Source organism: Myotis myotis, unplaced genomic scaffold, assembly GCF_014108235.1.
Source record: "Myotis myotis isolate mMyoMyo1 unplaced genomic scaffold, mMyoMyo1.p scaffold_m19_p_3, whole genome shotgun sequence".
NCBI classification, from domain to species: Eukaryota; Metazoa; Chordata; class Mammalia; order Chiroptera; family Vespertilionidae; genus Myotis; species Myotis myotis.
The window spans coordinates 120901226-120922527 of NW_023416335.1; the positions used below are offsets into that span (position 1 = coordinate 120901226).

The 21302-nt window shown below is 49.7% G+C and overlaps 1 protein-coding gene across 4 annotated transcripts in view; it reads left to right on the forward strand.

Annotated features, from left to right (window-relative positions):
• The window catches only part of SLC6A12 (solute carrier family 6 member 12), a 29348-nt gene continuing 8046 nt past the window's right edge, over positions 1–21302 (forward strand). The window contains exons 1-9 of one of the 4 annotated variants that reach the window (XM_036300997.1): positions 1655–1979; positions 2768–2905; positions 3794–3877; positions 5844–6122; positions 13312–13446; positions 16769–16909; positions 17223–17310; positions 18222–18354; positions 19900–20034. In XM_036300997.1, coding sequence (XP_036156890.1) covers positions 5909–6122; positions 13312–13446; positions 16769–16909; positions 17223–17310; positions 18222–18354; positions 19900–20034 — 846 coding nt within the window. In that variant the 5' untranslated portion in view covers positions 1655–1979; positions 2768–2905; positions 3794–3877; positions 5844–5908. Of the gene's footprint in view, positions 1467–1654; positions 1980–2248; positions 2578–2767; positions 2906–3793; positions 3878–5843; positions 6123–13311; positions 13447–16768; positions 16910–17222; positions 17311–18221; positions 18355–19899; positions 20035–21302 lie in introns of those variants that run through there. The other 3 variants (XM_036300999.1, XM_036300996.1, XM_036300998.1) reach the window with 3 other exon arrangements.

Here is a 21302-nt window from a genome sequence, read left to right on the forward strand (position 1 = left end):
AGTGGGCTTGAGTTTGTGAGGTTTCAAGTTCAAGGGAGGCCAGGTCAAACAAGGCAGCTGTTCTACAAGGTGAAGGAGAGATGACAAGACTGCTGAACCACACATATCTCCAGGTACTAGCAGAAAGTGTGACACCTTGTCGGCATAAAATAGTTTTTGAATGAATGAATGGCTAGGATATTCGTCCTCTGCCTCATCTGATTCTCTTCCCTCTCGCTCCCCTTCACGGAGAGGCCGGGTGGGTATTTTGTTCTGGAATAGCTGAATGGACGTTGCTGTCCCTTCTGCAGTAAGCTCCATGGTGGACACATGGGCCCAGCATGCTGAACAGGGCAGATGCAGCAGTGCAGGCACAGCACCCAGATGAGCACAGGGTGATTGGAGTGTGAGTTCTGGCTGCTCTGCTCACACCCTGCTGTGCTGGGCGTGACCCCCAGCCCGCCTCCTGCTTTCTCAGAGGCAAAGGTCTGAGAATTGAGATTCACTCTGGCTTCCCCTTGGCAGGGAAACCCACATGAGGTGCTGAGGAGGGGCCTGAGATACAGCGAGGGGGGTGCTTGATGGAAAATTACAAACAGAGATTCTCACTTCAATCTCAGCCCTGCGGGGAAGTTCTAAAATATATAGGGGAAGCTCCTGCAAAGGGAAATTTCCCCTTCTCCCCACAACTTCCCCTCCTCCGTACCATCTACAGCTGAAGAAGCATCTTCATTGCCTTGAAAGAGACACCAGCTGTTCTGAATGAATCTGAATGAATGGGCCTCGGTCAGTCCTCCAACACCGTGAGGGTGTGCTCAGGAATAGAGACAGGACCCTGTTCTGGATAAGCTCCCCGGCGCACAGCATGGGACATACACATTATTCAGTGCGTTTCACCACTCATAGCTGCCAGGCAACCAGACAAGGCACAGCTGTGCGCCTTAGGGCTGCCTGGACCACACACTCTACCACGCCAGCCCCAGCCTTCAGAGGACCCACAGCAAACACCTACAATTCCCCTTAAGCACCTATGTTATCCCAAGCAGTTCACCCTATTGCTTCAGCCCTCACAGCAACTCTACAAAGTGGGTATTGTAATATACTGGTACCTTTTACAGATTGATAAACGGAGGCTCATAATAGGATAAATGAGAAGAGGAGGAGTTCAAACTCAGGTGTGACTGCAAACCTGTGTCCTTTGGGTTCCTTGAGGTGTGCTCTGGGCACTTTCTCTAGGAAAATCCCAAGGAAAAGGGTAGTTGCTGTGCAGGTCCTGAGCCTGCCTCGAAACCACAGAGGGCAAGTACTTGGTGGAAAAGTCCAGCATGTGATTCACCCTCCTCCCGGACTCTGTCACTGAGGCCAACTCCCCTCTGAGGTTCTCGGTTTCCAGCCTGGGAGTTGGTGCTCCATCCTCTGCTCTGGCGAGAGAGGGCTGGCCTTATCTCCTCACCCCTAGGAAGGAGCTGGTACCAGGAGCGGGCAAGGTGAGAAGGGGGATGAGGGAAAGGGCAAGGGACAAAAGGAGGAGAGCTGAGGTCAGATCTGAGTCTCTGAGCCCCGCTTGGAGGGGTCCTCTTGGGACAGCACGCTGGGAGGGAGGGCGGGAGGGGCTGCGGAGGGAGGGAGTGGGGGTGGGGGACTGGGGACAGAGGACTTGACTTACTGAGATTAGATGTTGTAATCCTGGTTCACAAACTTTTGACCTCAATCCCTCCTGTTGCTCGTGGTATTTCTCTGCCCCTTCACTTCCCAATACACTCACACACACACTCACACACACACACACACACACACGCCAGTCACTTTCTGTCTGGGAGCCCAGGACACAGCTCAGATGGGATTCTGAGCTGGGAGAACAGGAGAAGGAGCGAAGGTGGAGGACAATTTCCCTTTCAGGTCCTGTCTCTCTGGGTATTCCCGTAGTGGCTTCCCTGGGCTCTCCTGGGGACCTGAGGCATGGAGCTGAGCTGACCACAGGAGCCGGGATCGGGGCTGAGGTGAGCAGGAGGTGGGGGGCTGGGTCTGTCTTGACAGTCTCTGGGAGGGTCCTCAGAGGGGCTGCAGCAGGAGACCTGAGAGGCAGACTGTGTGTCTGTGATGCAATGCACTGGGCCAGAGCAAAGTCTGATGCCCAGGATCCCAGGACAAGGGGTGTCCCAGCTCCCCCTCACCATCCACGGCATCTGAGTTGCCTGGGGAGCAGACAAGTCCATAGATGGGGGACGGTCACAGGGAGTGAGTGAAGGAGGGGGTGATCACCTGACTAAGAGCGAGAGGGAAGCAGACGGTGCCCAGCAATGTGGGAGGAGAAGCAGACAGAAGAAACCTGGGCCATTCCTGAAGGCCCATGGTCTGCAGTTAGCAATCATAAGTCAGGGGCTCCTGCCCCCCACCCCACTAGTGAGGGGCTCCTGTTCCCCTGCCAGCAGAGCAGGAGGAGGAAGCTGCCTGGCTCAGGGAAGGCATGGGCATGCTGGTGCCTGAAGGGGGTTGTGAGGGGGCTGACGGAAGGTGCAGGCGGCTACCAGCCAAGCCAAGCAGCCCCCAGGGTATGAAGGACTAGACGGGAGCCAGGTTTTGGTGCCATGCACACAGGTATGTGTGTGCAAAGGGACGTGACGGGAATGGCACCAGTGTGTGTACGGAAACGGCAACTGGTATGTGGGTGTGGGCTGAGGCAGGAGCTGGGGTGTCCCATGCTGGCCTGGGGTGTGACAGGGCTGAGCTGGGGTTCCAGCAGTTATGCAGGGAGTAGCATTTCTACACTTGTCTGCTCCTCTGCTAGACCCTGGCCAGGCCTCCGTCCACATGCCTGCCTCCTACAAACAGTTAATTTTGGACTTGCTGTCTTTTGAATATTTCCTCGATGGGCAGCACGCAGCCCAGTGTGGCCGTTGGTTCTTTGCTTCTGGAGGGCACTGAGGTATGGTGAGGTCCATTGCATGCCCCCACACCCTGCTGCAGCTTGGCAGAGCAGGTGGGCAGCCTGGGGAGATGATGCTAGGGGCTGGAGAGGTGACAGGGCTGGGGTGGACTTGGGAAGGGGGAGATCTCTGGAAGTCATCCTGACTGTGGATAACACTGCTGTTTATCCTTAGCAAATGGGCTTCGGTGGAAGGGCACAGCGGGGGTGGGGTGAGGGTAGCAGGAGGGCCAGGTGTACTGTCCTTCTGGCTTTTGAAAGTATCCCAAAAAGGAGAGCTCTGTACAGCTTGTTTTGATGCCTAACATCTTCCTGGATATTTCTTCCCTGAGTCTAACCTGAATCCCGGTTGCTCAAATTAAGCCTGTTTCCCTCTGACTTACCCTGGCTCTGGGCCAGCTTTCCTTTTCACATGCCCTCGCGTTCCTTCTGCCATTCCGGTTTTTCATTCTTACCCATTAAGTTATGGTCCTCCCAATAACATTTTTTTTTAACTAAAAAAAAGTCACATTAGTGTCAGTTCATGAGTTCATGTTCTCTTCTCTCCCTATCCCATCTGCAATACAACCCAAATCCTGTGGCCAAACTGGGTTCTGAGATTTGCTTCCTGATCCCACTCTCTCCTCTGGCTCCCCCTCATGTACTCCTTCCCCACCTCTAACTGCTGAGGACAGCTTACCCCTGAAATAGTTGCTTCAGGTCGGGGAGCAGTAAGGCTTGTCTCCTGACCATCCCTTTGGCGACTTTTGTGCTCAAGCTCACCCTGAGCTGAGCTACCCTATGGCTTGGCAAGCAAAGACAATCATCTTTCCTTGTCTTTTAAGGATCTGATTTTGATCCCCTGCCCTCCCAACACCCCTACTGAGCAGAGGTTATTCTCTCTTCCAGGAGGCGTGAAGCCCAGAGAGGAGGTGTGATTTGCCTAGGGTCACACAGCAAGTTAGAGACTCAGCTCCACTACTTACTGCTTTGGTAAGTTTATGCAAACCATTCAAAAAAAGCTTTTACTGAGCACCTGATGTGCTCAGTTCTCGTCCTTAATTTCTCTGAGCATTTCCTCATTTATAAAATGGAGTTAATAGTAATACCCAAAGATTTTGATGAAGATGAAATCTAATAATGTATATAAAGATGTATATGTTTTTAGGACAGAGCTTATTCAAATGTTAACTGATTACTATTGTTAGGTCAGTTTGGACTAGAACTTTGGTTTCTGTCTGGTGCTTTTTTCATCAGTTTTTTAATCCATTCATTCATTCACCCATCCATCCATCCATCCATCCATCCATTCATTTGTTTGATAATGATTCAAGGGCCGGTCATCAAGGTGCCCCAGCTGAAATTCTGTAGCAGCATCTACAATTGGTTCAGGTATCATCAATGTTCCCCCTGGGGCTAGACTACCCTGCTCTTTCAACCTAAGGCTCTGGTTCCCAAGGCCCTTGAGGTCTGCTGCTTACTCTGAACCCGGAGCTTGCTCCATTCCCTTCTTCCACTCACCCTCCCTTATATCAGAGGCTGAGGCCTCTGATTTCCACTGTGTGCCTCTCTCCTCATCTCCCCTCCGAGGCTGAGCTTGCAATAGCAGCCTCTGAGTAGGTGCCAACACCGGAATTTCACCCTGACATGCGTTCCCATTCCTGGGATAACCTGCACCCTTCAAGTCACCTTCAAAAATTTCCACAACCTCGAATGGCTCCTGCCACACCTTGGACTTGGGCTGTTGCCTGGGTTAAAAGGACCAACAAATAAACACAGACTCTTCTTTTAATATAAAGGACCCTGTGTTTCCCCAGAGCCATGGAGGAGCATGGAGCACTTGGTGACTCCGAGTGACTTGATGCCCCAACGCCCTTCCTTCGTAGGCAAGGAGCGGGGAGGGGGGGTGCTCCCCTCTGCACTCTTGGCACCTCCTCCTGGCAGCCCAAGGGAAACAGAGGCAAGAGGTAGCCTCAGGGAGATTGTGGGGTGGGGGAGAGAGAAGGGGAGGCAAATAGCGATTTTTAGAACAACACCAGCCATCTGTGTCGTGGCAATTGACAAACAGACAACAAGAGGGCAGAGTAAAACTGAGTGGCCCACGTGATTTTCCTGAAAGTCCAGGGAGCGTTGGGCTCATTAGTAGAGCAAAGAGTAGGGAAGGGCAGCGACCTGCTATGATATGCAGCTACTTCCGAGCCCATTCCTTGAGGGGTCACTCTGATCTGGAGAAGACCACCACCCAAGTGAGAATCGCTCTGGTAATCCCTTCTATCACCAGGACTCCACCCTGTTCTCAGAACAGAGGTCCAACAGAGAAAAAGAACCAGGGTTCCTTTGAAGTCCTACCCTCGGTCCTGGCACCAATCCTAGTCCTCATCTGGCCTTGCTCAGAGGCCCCACCTTCCCCTTCCCGCCCAATCAGATGTCTTGAGCTAGCTGGCTCCCATGTTTACCCTGAGTTCGTTGATCACTCTGGCACAGGGACGAGCACACAGCTGGCCAGCAGAAAACCATGCAGTCACCTCCGCCACATCTGCCCTTTGACCTGTCATCCCTGGCAGCCTTGATCCCTTCTGGCCTGAAGGCTGAGGAGCTGGGGCACACAGGTGGCTGGCTGTGAAGATCAAAAGGGACTTGGAATAAAAGGCAGGAAGCCTGGGTTTAAATATAGTTCTAAATGGTTTTAGACAAGTCACTTCATCTGTCAAGGCCTGGGTGTTCCCATCGACAAAATGGGCAAGCTAAGATTTGGTCCCTATTTGTTTTTAGAGTCATGAGAGCAAAGCATAACTTTAGGTGTAAATGCCATTGAGAGCTTCAGAAGTAAATCAATTTTAAAGCAACATTCCAGCAAATTAAAGCAATATTCCAATAGTAATTAAAGATTAGGATTGGGAAAGCAAGGATGGCAGGCATGTGTTGGGGTTGCACAGCTCATTGCTTTTCCTCCCACCAGGCTGTGCCTCTCTCACCATCTGGCCCCACTCCCAGCTCAGTGGCCTCTGGATCCATTACGGGGCTATGGACAGGAAAGTGGCAGCCCATGAGGATGTGCCTCCTATGGTCACCTGGGTCCCTGAGGAGGGAGAGAAGCTGGACCAGGAAGGCGAGGACCAGGTGAAGGATCGGGGCCAATGGACCAACAAGATGGAGTTTGTGCTGTCAGTGGCCGGGGAGATCATTGGGCTGGGCAATGTCTGGAGGTTTCCTTATCTCTGCTACAAAAATGGAGGTGGTGAGTTCATTTTGAGGTAGGCGCGGTGGGGAGAGCTGTGCCCTGATAACCAGGCAGTGCCCACCTGGGTGCCTCCTGCCTGGGCATTATGGTAAAATGGAAGGAAGCTGGGATGGAGCAGAGGACTTGAGTTCGAGTTCTAGCTCCACCACTGGCCTTAGTGTCCCCCTCTGTGAAATGGTGATGACACCCCACAGGGCTACAGCAAAGATTAAATGAGCAACAGCAGGACCTAGGAATCTGAGTTTTTAATAAGCTCCTTCATTGCTCTGTATACATGCCAGTGTTGACAGGAGTCATTCATTTATTCAACTAATATTATTGTGGGCACAGCACGTGCCAGCCACTGTTCTAGACAGAAAACAAACCTATTCCACAGGTTGTATTCTAGTGCAGGGTGGCAGATTGCAGGCAAATGAGTAAAATATGTGGTATGTCACATGGTGATGAGCGAAACGGTGAGAAGCAAAGCCGGGAAGAGAAAGAGGGAGTGCTGGGCCACAGGGGAGGGAGTGGGGTTTGAAATATAAACTAAGATACCAAGACACATTTCACTGAGGAGGAGACATTAGACTAAAGAGTTGAAGGAGGTGACGGAGCGACTCTCATCGATGGAAACCAGGTGCAGAACACTTGAACAGTGGGGCAGCGGCCCAGGTCTCGCAGGCTCTGCTCCGAGTGAGGTGGGAACCACTGAGGAGTTTCAATCAGTGGAAAGATATTATCTTGTCTATGAGTTTTTAAAATTAAAGAAACATAATTTTATTATTTTTCAGCACTGGTAGTAAAAATGAGCAGGGGCTTGGTAGGGAGGGGCCAGAATACTCCTTTTAAGTGCACAATTAAATGGTTTTTAGTGTATTCACAGAACTGTGCCGACATCACCACCATTAATTTTGGGACATTTTCATCATCCCCAAAAGAAACCCTGTACTTGTTTATAGTCACTTCTTATTCCCTCTCCCGCTAGTCCTTGCCAACTGCTAATCTACATTCTATGCGATGAATTTACCTATTTGGAATATTTCATATTTCCATGAATTTATTTGTGACTGGCCAGATCCATGCTTGCCTTTCGAAATACCTGCACTCTTGTGGAAATAATATGTTTACTAGAGATCTGGTGCATGAATTCATGCACAGGTGGGGTATCTTGGCCTGGCCAGCAATCCAGGCCTATCAGGGGGACCTGCCCAGGGGGACGGACACCAGGAGGTTGGCTGGCCGGGGGGAGGGGCCGTGGGCAGTTGGCTGGCTGGCCTCGCCCCCAATCAGGGTGGGAGGGGGGCTTTTGGAGGAAAGGCTAGCCAGATGGAGGGGCCACGGGAGGTTGGGGGGCCAATTGGGGCCCGAATCGGGCCAGTTGGCCGCCACAGTGTGCATCATAGCAACTGGTCATTCTGGTCATTCTGTTATTCAGTCACTGGACTTTTATATATATAGATAGTGAACATTAGAAATATTCTGGAAGGTAAAAAACAAACAAGCAAGCAAACAAGAAACATTCTCATGTACAGGTAACCATTATTTAGAAAATCCTTTGAAACACTATCTATATTTAATTCGACACATTTTTACTGAGTATCCACCATGCATTTTGCTCAGTTATTATTACAAATTGCTTGAATCAATGACTCTGAAGAAATAGAAATAGGGTTTCCTGGGAAGGTTAGGGCTATGGAGCCAAAACTGGGAGTGGGGGACTAATGCTGGACCAGGAAGAAGAGCTAGAGGCAGCGACCTACTTCTTTATCCCAGGCCACAGTTTCATGGACCCATAGGATGTTAGAGCTAGAGCTAAAGATGATCTAGGCAGAGCCCTCATTTCATAGAGGGCACCCCAAACCACAGAGCTGGGTGGCAGCAGGAGGTCCCGGAAGCCAGGTTCGCTGGCTCCCACATCGCTGCATGCCCCTCGCCTTGCCATCTGAAAAGAAGGGACGATGCCAGCCCAGGTTCCAGTGCCCACCCCGCCTCTGTCCTGCCTGGTGGCTGCAGCTGTGGCCATGACCTCTGTACTGACCATGCGGCGGGGTGAGAGACAAGCACCTATGACAGCATGCGGGGACAGGCTGAGCCCGGGTCACCTGGGAAATGTCAAGACCAGATCACATTTACTGTGCAGGTTCTGTGTTCATTTCTGTCACCCATGTTCTCACTTAGCTCTGTCCCAACCTAACTGTTTGGGAAAGACATGCTGCCTCGATCATGTTCCCTTTAATGCGGGGACCAAGCGAGGTTGGGGTCTCCCTCTGGGGTCACTGGTCTTTGGGGCTTTAGGAAGGTAGCAGTGAAGGTCCAGGGAGTAATTTCCTTATCTGGACGACTTATAATAGATCTATGTGGGAACTCCACAGGCTGACCTAAATGTCAGTTTTTTGTTTTAGACTAGAATTGTACTAACTCTGTGTGGTAATATGGTTTATCTCAAGCTGACCATAAGCTCTGGGTGGCAGTTAAATATAGTGTCTACTAATATATTAATTAAAAAGAATTCTTAATAATTATTAGTTAAAATGGTTGTCGATGGATTATTAATTATTTTTCTCTAGTTCTGTAGAGAACAATCTTTCAAAAGGAATGAAAGTGTAATAAAGTTATTGGTCTAATAATGTCTTTGGTTATAAAAAAGCAGGGAGTCACCAAAAACAGATCATCCTCAAATTATTTATTCCAAAAGAGAGTTTCAGGAAATTCTGAGTTTCCTGATTGTCAGCAGTTCAGGGGAGAGTGCGTGGCAGGGATACTGAGGCGCAGGCGCACCTTAGCGCAGAGGGAGGGAGAGTTGTACAGGCCTCCAGGCACCCGTGTGCACAGATCCCTGTGGCATTACAGACTGCCTGTGCCCATGGCCTGGGCAGGTACCGATAAAACTGAGCCAGGATCACCCCCCAAGGGAGGTGGAGGGGAGGGTGTTTGCAGTGATCATGGTTGGAAACCCACAGGGAAAGCACCCCTATAGTCCATCTAGACCAGTGATGGCGAACCTATGACACGCGTGTCAGAGGTGACATGCGAACTCATTTTTTTGGTTGATTTTTCTTTGTTAAATGGCATTTAAATATATAAAATAAATATCAAAAATATAATTCTTTGTTTTACTATGGTTGCAAATATCAAAAAATTTCTATATGTGACACGGCACCAGAGTTAAGTTAGGGTTTTTCAAAATGCTGACATGCTGAGCTCAAAAGGTTCGCCATCACTGATCTAGACCCAACCTCCTCTCAGTGTCCCAAAGCCCCAAGCCTGGTCCCTCCCTTCCTGGGTGGACTCAACCTGAGGCAGGCCCAGCTCCAGGCCTCCTGAGGGCACCCCTTCCTCTGTGGGGCAGAAGTCTCCATTTCAATAATAGAACTAAAGCCATTTCCTTGACTAGAGGGGAAGGGTCACCACACAGCAGGTGGGAAGGAGCCTCTGGGTCATGTGCCCCCACAGACTTCCTGTAAAATTCCCCTTGGGGAGTCTCCCAGCCACATCCCTTCTCCTGAGCACCACTCCCAGCCGAATCCCTGCAACTCTCTAAGCCAGGAAACCAGAGTCAGTGGTGTTGATTAGCCCGAGGTGACTGATGCTCTAGCATTACTCAGGATATAAAGGACTTCAGAACTTAAGGGAGAGTTACTGGCTGGCTGTGGCTGCCTGGGGCCTGAAGACCCACAAATCCTTCTCATGTGTTGCTGTTGGTAATGCAGATTGGTACACAAATTTTGGAGGGCAATTTGGAAATGCACGTGAAAGATCTTTAAAAAATGTTCATACCTGAAAGGTGGAAAAAACTCAAATCCTATATAATAAAATGCTAATACACGAATCGACCAACCGGTGAAACGACCGGTCACTAGTGATGCACACTGACCACCAGGGGGCAGACGCTCAACGCAGGAGCTGCCCCCTGGTGGTCAGTACGCTCCCATGGGGGAGCGCCGCTCAGCCAGAAGCCAGGCTCACGGCTGGTGAGCTCAGTGGCGATGGCGGGAGCCTGTCCCGCCTCTGCGTCAGTCGGACAACCCCCCGAGGGCTCCCAGACTGCGAGAGGGTGCAGGCTGGGCTGAGGGGACCCCTCCCCCCTAAGTGCACAGATTTTATATATATACCGGGACTCTAGTATATATATAAATTCGGCCAGTGTGGCCCAGCAGTTGAGTATCAACCTATGAACCAGGAGGTCACAGTTGGATTCCCAGTCAGGGCAGGTGCCCAGGTTTCAGGCTTGACCCTCAGTAGGAGGCGTGCAGGAGGCAGCTGATCAACGATTCTCTCTCATCATTGATGTTTATAGCTCTCTCTCCCTTTCTCTTCCTCTCTGAAATCAATAAAAAAATTATTTTTTTAAAAAAGGAAGGACAGCCCTAGCTGGTTTGGCTCAGTGGATAGAGTGTCAACCTGCGGACTGACTGGTCCCAGGTTCGATTCTGGTCAAGGGCACATGCCCAGGTTGCAGGCTTGATCCCCAGTGTGAGGTGTGCAGGAGGCAGCCAATTGATGATTCTCTCATCATTGATGTTTCTATTTTTCTCTCCCTCTCCCTTCCTCTCTGAAATCAATAAATATATATATATATATATATTTTTTTTTTTAAAAAAAGGGAAGGACATTCTAACACATGCTACAACATGGCTGAATATTAAAGACCTTATGCTAAGTGAACTAAGCCAGTCACAAAAGGATCAGTACTGTATGATTCATTTTATATGAGGTGTCTAGAAAAGGCATATTCAGAGAGAAAAAGAATGGTGGTTACCAGGGTCTGGGAGAGAAGAGAATGGGTGGTTAGTGTTTGATGGGTACAGAGTTTCAGTTTGTGATGGCTGAAAAAGTTCTGGAGACGGATAGTGGTGATGGTTGTACAGCAGTGTGAATGTACTTACTTAATGCCACTGAAGTGTATACTTAAAAATTGTTAAAATGGTAAAATTTATGTTATATATATTTTACCAAAAAAAAGCAAAAATAAAAAAAGTGTATACCTTCTGACCCACCAATTCCTCTGTTGAAATTGATACTAAGGAGCAGATTAGACAAGTGCACAGGATGTGGATGACAGTCTGCATCATAGCAGTTTTCTCAGGAAGCAACAGAAAAGGCCAAAGGTCATGCTGATAAAATAAACTAGGACAGATGCCTAAGGTGGAATACTATACAGCCAGTAAATGATGGCATAGAGATGTATTTACTGATATCAAAAGAAGTTCACGATATACATTTTAAAATGGTTATGAAATAATACATAGTAAGGTCTCATTTTTTCCAAAAGAGAAATATATATATATATATATATATACATATATCTGTATGTTTGTAGGAAATTGAAAGGATATATAATGCTTTTTCCTTTCTTTTTCTTTGTATTTTCTATTCTTCTACAAAGTAATATGGATTACTTGAGGGACATTATAATGTAGTGGTTAAGATATATTATAATAATATAAATAAATAAATATATTGATTTCAAAGAGGAAGGGAGAGGGAGATAGAAACATCTATCTATATAAAAAGCTAAGTGACTGGCTGACCAGCCGACCACCTGGTAGGTATGATGGGCACTGACCACCAGGGGGCAGATGCTCAATGCAGGAGCTGCTGAGTGACAGCAACTTTGCAGACTGCCCTCTTGCACTCTGGGACCCCTCAGGGGATGTCAGACTGCTGGTTTTGGCCCGATCCCCACAGGCCAGGTTGAGGGAACCCACCTGCCAGAGGACCCCGCTCACTCTACAGATGCCCTTCGAGCCACAGCACTGCCCCAGGTGCAGCCAGCTGGGGAGGGACTGCGAGAGGTTGGCTCCAGGGCATGTCTGGCCTGTCTCGCCCAGTGGCCACCTTCTAATTAATTTCCTTTCAATGTGCATGAATCCATGCACTGGGCTACTAGTTTCCTATATAATAAAACGCTAATATGGAAATCAACCGAACAATGGAACGACCGGTTGCTATGATGCACACTGACCACCAGGGGGCAGACGCTCAATGCAGGAGCTTCCCCCTGGTGGTCAGTGCGTTCCCACAGCAGGCGCAGCAGGGCCCAATTGAGTGGGATTGAGCCCTGTGGGGATCAGGCCAAAAACGGCAGTCTGACATCCCCCTAGAGGTCCTGGATTGTGAGAGGGCACAGGCCAGGCTAGGCGACCCCACTGGTGCATGAATCTGTGCACGGGCCTCTAGTCAATGATAAGAGGGAATCATTGATTGGCTGTCTCCTGCACGCCCCCTACTGGGGATCGAGCCTGCAACCTGGGCATATGTCCTTGACCAGAATCAAACCTGGAACCCTTCAGTCCACAGACCAATGCTCTATCCACTGAGCCAACTGACTAGGACTATAATGTAGTAGTTAAGAGTGCAGACTAAGACCACTTGGGTTTGTGCTTCACTTTTCTCATCTGTGTCTCAGTTTTTGAATCTTTAAAGTGGCCTCAGTTTTTCATCTGTAGAATGGATATAATGGCAGGTTGTTGTGTGAGGATTTTGATTTTGGTGAAGCATTTAGAAGAGTGCCTAACATACAGTAAGCACCAAATAAGTGCTAAGTGTTATTATTGTGCGATAAACAATGATCCATCGGCCCATGGGTATACTTCTGAGGTGGGGTATGTCTTTGTGACCGAAGTGGGTACTGTGGGCTTAGGGTTGCCTTCAAATTTACTCATATGTAATTTGCTGGATGTCTATTAGGCCCCGCCTCCTGTCAGGGCCTGTAGTCAGTGCCTGACCACCTGGCTGGCTGACACCCCCGTTCCTGAGAGTGGGGCTGAGCAGAGGAGTGGCCTTCTCTGCAGAAGCCCAGTTCAGATTAGAGCCTGATGGAGGGAAAAGTCCCTCTGAAATTATTAGAGGGAGAATAATTTTTCCAAGGTGTTTTTGTTTATTTGTTTTTCTCTAAAATGTAACAAATGTGATAATTTAATAAGCATATCAAATTATACAGAACACATGTTTTTGTTCCAAAAATAATAAATTGACTAGATTTGTGAAACACACTGAGCAAATAAATAGTGCATACATTAGGATTTCCACCGAAATTTCCCTTCCAAGAGCTTTCCTGTCCTGAGTAAGGTTCAGACTGGAAAATTTTCCGCCTGTCCTTGGGCACAGATAGGAGGAAGCCGACTTGTGCCCTTGGGAGGGGTGAGGAGGGAGATGAAGGCCTAGGCTAAAGGCTTAGCCCATACCTCTCCTTCCTCTGCAGGAGCCTTCTTCATCCCCTACTTCATCTTCTTCTTCACGTGTGGCATCCCGGTGTTCTTCTTGGAGGTGGCCTTGGGCCAGTACACCAGCCAAGGGAGCGTCACAGCCTGGAGGAAGATCTGCCCCCTTCTCCAAGGTAAGTGTTCTCCCGGGCCCACCTCCCCGCAGGCCACCACCCTGCCTCCATCTCACTGTTGACTCTCCGTTCCTATCTGCTCAGTACCCTGTCATTGAACCACTCTCATACTGCGCTAAGTGCTGTGAGGGACTTAGGAGATACATTCAGGCTTATACATGCTGAGGAGGAAGGCACTCCTCAAGAAAGTCAATACAAGGTCACAAATGGAAAATCAGGAGCAGAGCCTTGCAAATGGGAGACCCTGAAGCTTCATCTTCACCAGCTTCATGGAAAACGTGTGGCTGTGCATATGGTGGTCCCAGACATGCCTCCAAAGTATATAATAATAGTGATGATGATGATGTCTAACACCTGTTGAGCCCTACTGTGTGTCAGAGTTCATGTCAGCGCTTTCCCTGCAGTTCCTCACCTAATTCTCCAATAATAACTCTCGTCACCTCATTTTGCAGATGTGAAAAATGAGGTTATTTGCCAAGGATTTGAACCCAGATCTACCTGAGCTGAAGGTTCATGCTCTTTCCTATGTTAGGGATGATGTTAGGGACAACCCCTGCCCTCTTCTCTCTGCATCGGTTGGCACCAATGTGAGCAGCTTGGGGTGTCCTTCCACCAGCCCCTCTAAAGTGGGTTGGGCCAGTCCCCCGCGGGCCAGCGGGAGAGAAACCCGAGGGTTCTCCTCCTCCCTGAAAGTTTTCTTGAATATGTGAAATGGAGAGAGGACCCTCCCTCCCTCATGTCAGCCCCCAAGGGAGCTCCAGGGCCTGGGCTGCCTGGGGCTGGGGCCCAGCTTGGTAGGCTGGACAGAAGTGGGCATAATGAGGGACACCAGCTCCTGAGCAGGCTGGGAACCTGACCACTGCCTGGGAGAGGGGAGGTAGGCTAGCCTGGCTGATTCCTCTGGAGGCCTCATGAGGCCCTGTGGGGGCAGCGGTGAGGGACTGGTGCAGGGTGGAGCTTGGCCCACTCAGGTTTCTGCTCCGGAGTTCTGGGGCTCCAGGAGTGCTGTGCCTTCAGCCAGAGCCCACAGCTGGGTTCTATGCGGGGCCACGCCAGCTCAGGAGTGGCACAAGCAGGGCTGGCCTCTGGAGCACAGAGGTACTAACTCGACAGGGACGCCATGGGCAGGGCAGCAGAACCAGCATTGGGTGGAGGCCTGGGGGAGACTGCTGCTCCCTTCTTATTCTCCCAGTTGAAGAGACCCCAAGGCCTAAGGTCTCAGGCAAAGGCTCACTTCAGTTGTGTGCACCCATGTTGGTGGGACGGTTCAGGCTGGTACTCCCTGCCCTGTACATGCCTAACGGCCCCCACCCAGCCCGCCCCACGTCCACCCTCCCGGGGAGCCTGAGCGCAGGGGCGAGGCAACGAGGAAACTCACCCCTCAGCTCACCCACAGCCACCGCCTCCCTCAGCTTACACGCAGGCGCCTGCTTCCTGCCCACCCCATCCCCACCCGCAGAGATGGGCGGGCCTCTTCCAGCCCGGCGGCCTCCTAGAGCGGGTGGGGCTCCTGGGTGGGCGGCAGTGGGAGCACAGCGCGTCCGCGCACAGTGGCTGCTTGTTTGCAGTGCGGCTCTGTTCGCTCTGAATACTCCGCCTGGTGGCTGCCAGCTCCCGGGGACCCCCTCGCTATCGGGAGCCCTCGCCACGTCCCCTCCCGTGGCCCAACCCGAAGCTGCCCCGTCTCTGTCCCCGGCCCCCCTCCCCCACCAAACCCCGGAGTTTGCCAGGCCAATGGGCCAATAGGAATCTGGGCCTGGCCCGGAGTGGGGGTGGGGGGCATTGTTGCCCGTCAGCGTGGATTGTTCCACCAGCCCTGGGCTCTCTAGGTCTCCCACCTTCTTCATTAGTTAGTTCTTGAGTTTGACATCCTCCGGGACTGGAGGCAGGATGAACAAGCAGCTCCTCTCCTGGGCTGGAGCGCCCCCCCCCCCCCCCTCTACCTCCCCGCTGGCTCTCACACCTCGAGACTAACCTCAGCCAGCGCTGTGCTACTTTTAACCCAAAGTGGCAAAGGCGGGGTGGGTGACTGCTCCCGATCTCCGCCCTCCCACCCCAGTCTCCTAGGGTCGGCCCAGGTGACTGGCTGCGCCCTAAGCCCCCACTGCTGCTAGGTGTCCAAACGACACGCTTCACTGGCAGCCCACACTTGCCCCCCAGGGGGAGATGCCATTTAGGCTGAGCAGGCTCTACAGGTCTGGACGGCGCTCTCTTCCTTGCTTTCTTCTGGTTTTGGCTCTTATTTTGAGCCTTATTTTGAGACAGATTCTTACCAAAATTTCCATACTTACTCCTGTGTTCTTCCCACCCTTTAAAAATGTTACAAGTGATGTATGATTGTACTAGAAAAAGTAGAAAATGCAGATAGGCAAAAAGAAAAACCTGTAAGAAGTGAACTCAAATCTTATAACCTAGAGCAGCGATTTTCAACTCGTGGGCCACAACAATTTTTAAAACATGCAATTCCTGACTATTTAGTCAGGGACATTGACCTCTTTTCCCTTAGATTGTCAACTTAAAAAGTGACAATAGCCAGCACAACAGTAGCTGTTGGGTGTGAATGAATCAAAATTATACCTACTTTTATTTTTTGTCAGATTGGCCAAAAAATATATTTTTTAGTGTGCTGCAGAATTTTAGTAATTAGTTTATGTGCATCATGAAATGGAAAAGTTTGAAAAAGCACTGACCTAGGGAACCGCTTGTTAACTTTTGGATTCCCATCCTTCCAGAATTTTTCTCATAAAAAACCACATTCAAATATCCTATATAATAAAAGGCTAATATGCAAATCGACCAAATGGCAGAAGGACCGGTGGCTATGATGCACATTGACCATCAGGGGGCAGGCACTCAACACAGGAGCTGCCCTCTGGTGTTCAGTGCACTCCCACAGGGGGAGCACTGCTCAGCCAGAAGCCCTGAGCTGGCTCACGTGCAGCGGAGGTGGTGGGAGCCTCTCCTGCCTCCAGGGCAGTGCTAGGATGTCCTACTGATACTCCCCAAGGGCTCCTGGATTGCAAGAGGGCGCAGGCCGGGCTGAGGAATCCCCCCCCCCCCCCCCAGTGCATGAATTTTGTGCACCAGGCCTCTAGTATATTATAAAAATGGCAGGATGCATAGGATAGTGTTCTGTAACCCACTTTTCTTACTCAGAAAAACAGTCTGTAAGTGGCTTCTCAGGCCAATAAATAAAACCTGGTTCTCTTTGTGTAGCACCTAGTATCCTAATCATAACTGGCAGTTTCTAGGTGACTTTTTTGGGCTGACGTTGATCTCATGGATTCTCTTATTGCTTCCTGCCCCTCCCCCCATTCCGAAGGCATTGGTTTGGCATCTGTGGTCATCGAGTCCTATTTGAACATCTACTACATCATCATTCTTGCCTGGGCCCTCTTCTATCTGTTCAGCTCCTTCACCTCTGAGCTGCCCTGGACAACCTGTACCAATACCTGGAACACAGGTATCTCTCTTTTCAACTCCTGGGATGTGGTCTTTCCCTAGGGGCTGGGCTTGTGGTGGCTGGATTGTGTCAGAGGTTGGTGGGCTGGAACAAGAGCAGAGTGAGGCACATGGGGTAGAGGGCTGAGCCCATGAATCACCTGAGCAGCCAATTCCTGACACTCTGGAGGTGGGGATTTCAAAGGAAACTCTTTGGATCTGGGATGTTGACAACCACCAGGCCGTAAGACCAGAGGGTCAGAGGTACTAGGGTGTGAGGGCATCTCTTCCTATCTCATCCCTAGCTAATGCACTCCTCACCTTTTCCCCAACAGAGCACTGCATGGACTTTCTGAACCACTCAGGAGCCAACACAGTGACATCCTCTGAGAACTTCACCTCACCTGTCATAGAATTTTGGGAGTAGGTGGTGGGCCTGGTTGCCATGGGCAAGGGGCCTCAAGCAGAGGAAATTTGGATGTCTGAGGCCTGGGGTGCAAGTTTAAGGCTCTCTGTGCATGTTTTCCAGCACTTACCCCCACCCCACACATCACTGAGAGATGAGGGGACGCTCATATCTACTCACGGTTGTTCACCTACATCTCCCAAATCCACCTATGTTCACCCAGACTCACACATTTATCCACCCTATACCCTCACATCCCCTGTACCCTACACACTCACCAAGACTTGCACATCTACCCACACATGTCCACTAGTGTCCTGGAAACAGTCTGGGCCCACTTAGGAGAGCTGATTGTACACATCCCTTCCCAACTCTATGTTCAGTCACATTGGCCAACGTGGGAGTATTTACACCACAGGAATTGGCAGACCCTACACTCACACATTCACCTTCCCACATGACCCCTTATACCCTCACACCTACCTGTGCCCACACTCTCACACATTTCCATCACTCCCGTACACATCTTTAGGCACTATTATACACTTGACCCCTCTATTTGATACCCATATACTTGCTCATCAACCTGCACGTATAAATATTTACTCTCCATATACTCATTTATACATTCCTTACCTCACCTTTCCCTCTCTCTCTCTCTTTCTCTCTCTCTCCAACAGAGAGATCTGAATGAGTTAGAAAGACAAAGATACCTATGGTATTACGTGATTTGGTCTTCTAACAGCCAGGGGCATACAGACAACAGGTGGGAACATGGCAGGGCCATGGGAAGGTGGAGTGGGTGGGGGCAGGGGAAGCCTGGAATATGAGATCTGTGGGGTCAGCTCTAAGAATCAGGAGACTTAATGACAGAGGCAAGTTGCCCCCTTTAGCCTTTCACCTGTTTGTTTACTTTTCCACTCATTAGGAGACGTGTTCTGGGCATCACTGCAGGCATCCACGACCTGGGAGCCCTGCGTTGGGAACTGGCCCTGTGCCTCCTGCTTGCCTGGATCATCTGCTACTTCTGCATCTGGAAGGGGGTCAAGACCACAGGCAAGGTGAGGTGCTCTGGTTCCTGGTAAGCTCTCTGTGTCCCCAGAGCCCCCAGGGACACTCACAGCATCCCTCTGGAGAACTGAAAGAAAGCATAGTCTAAGGAGAGGCCCGGTGAGAACATGGGAAATCGTAGGAAGGCAGAGTTTAATTCAATACAAGGAAAGGCTTACTTTTTCAATATGACTTTAAAAGGCCTCTTTACGTAAATAATATACAGAGCAAAATCAGAAACATAAAAGGCCCACTGTCAAAGCTAAGCATTGTACAAGCCATCAGCGCAATGGCAGGTTGGATCTACTAATCCCTTCTGTTAACCTTTTACTGTGTTGCCTTCTAGTTTCCTTTATACGTGTGTATGTGTGTAGCTGTATCTAGTACACGTGTATATCACACAGTTAGGATCAGACACTCTTTTTTTAATCCTCACCTGAGGATATGTTTTATTGATTTTAGAGAGAGAATAAGAGGAGAGAGAAACATCGATTGGTTGCCTCTGTATACATCCCAACTGGGGATTGAACCCACAACTGGAGTATGTGCCCTGACCAGGAATCGAATTCACAACCTTTTGAGGCATGGAAGATGCTCTAACCAACTGAGCCGGGCTGGATAAGACACTCTGATGACTTGCTTTCTGTATTTAACAACAAACACATCAAGACAATGTTTAGCTTGAGCTAGCACACAGACCTGTCTTTGAGGTGGTGAGTTTCCAATCACTGAAGGGGTTATAGCCAAGAATGGGCCACAGTACTTGTTGCACTGAGGCAGTTCAGCTTTGAGCGTTATTTCCAACCCAGAGAGGCAGAGACAGATGCTTCGTGCTCTTTAAAGCCAGGATCAGACAGGCCCCGACTTCTTTGACTAACCTGCTCCTGCAGCACCATCCCCCATTCCATGGGTTGTTGAAATAATAATAAAACAGTGATAGTAATGACAACATAGTAATAGTAATAATACTAACAAGGGCTCTGCCACCACCTGGTAAGGCCTGAGCTTGGCCAAGGGCAGCGTGGATTCCTCTCTGAGTGTCTCCAGGATACCTGGAGCTCAGGCCACTGCTCTTCCCAGCCTTCAGCCTGGAAAATGCAGTCTCCGTGTCCTCACAGGTCACTGTACAAACTGCCTGAACACCCCCATCTCCACCCCCTCCCCCGTGAAGGGAGGCCACCCTCCCCAGGGGACATGCGGAGAACAGCCAGAATAGGGGGTTAAGGGAGACCAGATTCTGGATTTAAAAATAGTCTTTGAAATGTTACAGCTGGAAACTTGTACCCCTCCCTGCCCTTCCTCCTCCCCCTTGCCCTGTTGATGTGTATCTCACAGTCTGCTGGGGGCCCAACACCCGCAGGAACGTGGAATGAGAGGTGCAGAAAGTGTGTGTCCATCCCTCTAGATGTCTGTCAGGTGTTGGACACTGAGCTAGGTGTGGCTCGTGCCTCCCGGGGAGGGGTGACAGGAAGACCGCTGCAGGCCCTGTCCCCCCCCCCCCCCCCCCCCGGCTGCTGTGACCGCACAGAAGTGACTTTGACCTGCTTTCCTCCAAGGTGGTTTATTTCACAGCCACGTTTCCCTACCTGATGCTGATCATCCTGTTGATTCGAGGCATCACGCTTCCCGGAGCCTATGAGGGCATCATCTATTACCTGAAGCCAGATTTGTCTCGCCTGAAGGACCCCCAGGTAGGAACTGTGATGGGGATCATTTCCCCAAAAGTCTCTTATTCCAAACCAGATCTGTACTTTTGAAAATCTTTGATCACTTTCCTCCTGGTTTAAAGGCAGTCAATGTCCACTGGAGAAACCTTGACATGAAAAGGAACTAAAACCCACCACTCAGCTACAATCTCTGTTAGCATTTTGATTTTTTTAAAAATTCTCACCTGAGGATATTGTTTTCATTGCTTTTCAGAGAGAGTGGAAGGGAGTGAGTGAGGGAAGGAGGAAAGGAGAGAGAGAGAGAGAGAGGGGAGAGAGAAACGCTGATGTGAGAGACATATATCGATTGGTTGCCTCCCACGTGCTCTGACCAGGAATCAAACCCACCCCTTTGGTGCTGGGCTGACGCTCTAACCACTCAGGAACACTGGCCAGGGCTTCTGTTAGCATTTTAGTATATTTCCTTCCATCATTTTTTCATAGCTGGATGGTGTGTGTGTGTGTGTGTGTGTGTGTGTGTGTGTGTGTGAGAGAGAGAGAGAGAGAGAGAGAGAGAGAGAAGAGAGAGAGGAGAGAGATATAACATAGTTGAGATAATTATATATAGAGATATATCTTTTTTCACTTATATTTAAGCAGTTTTCATGTTATTAAGTTCATTTGTAAATGCCATTTTTAACACTTGCATAATAGTTCCTCCATCCATCCATCCATTTATCCATTCACCCATCATGTCCTGACGTCCCAGGAAGTGCTGGGAGCGCTGTAGCGCTGGTGAGGGTGGGCTCCATGCCTCTGAGCATCACACCTGGGGCCGGTATTGTCTTTTACTCACCTCTTCCCCTGTTTTGGGACATATAGGTTATGTATATTTTTACGATTGTATGTACGGCTGCAATGAACACCTGTGTCTAAATCTCTGACCACATCTCTGATCATCATTTCCTGACCATAGTTAGACGTGAAAACACTAAGTCAAAGAGTGTGCACATTTTCAGGTTCCTGAACTGTCCTGGCTGCAGAGATGCAGACTTCCACGGCCAGCATTTCCGCAGGGCCCACGAGAGGTCAATTATGATTTATTTTAATTGTTGATAATTTGATAGGTCAAAATAACATCATATTGTTGGTTTATTTAAAAAATTTTTATGACTGCAAGGTTGGATATTTCCCCACATATTTATCAACCATTTGTATTTCCTGCTCTAGGACTTGTCTGAGCACATTCTTTGTCTCCACTCCCTCCACCCCCAAGATGCTTGGGGTTTCTTCTCTATTTCAATGCCGTGGCC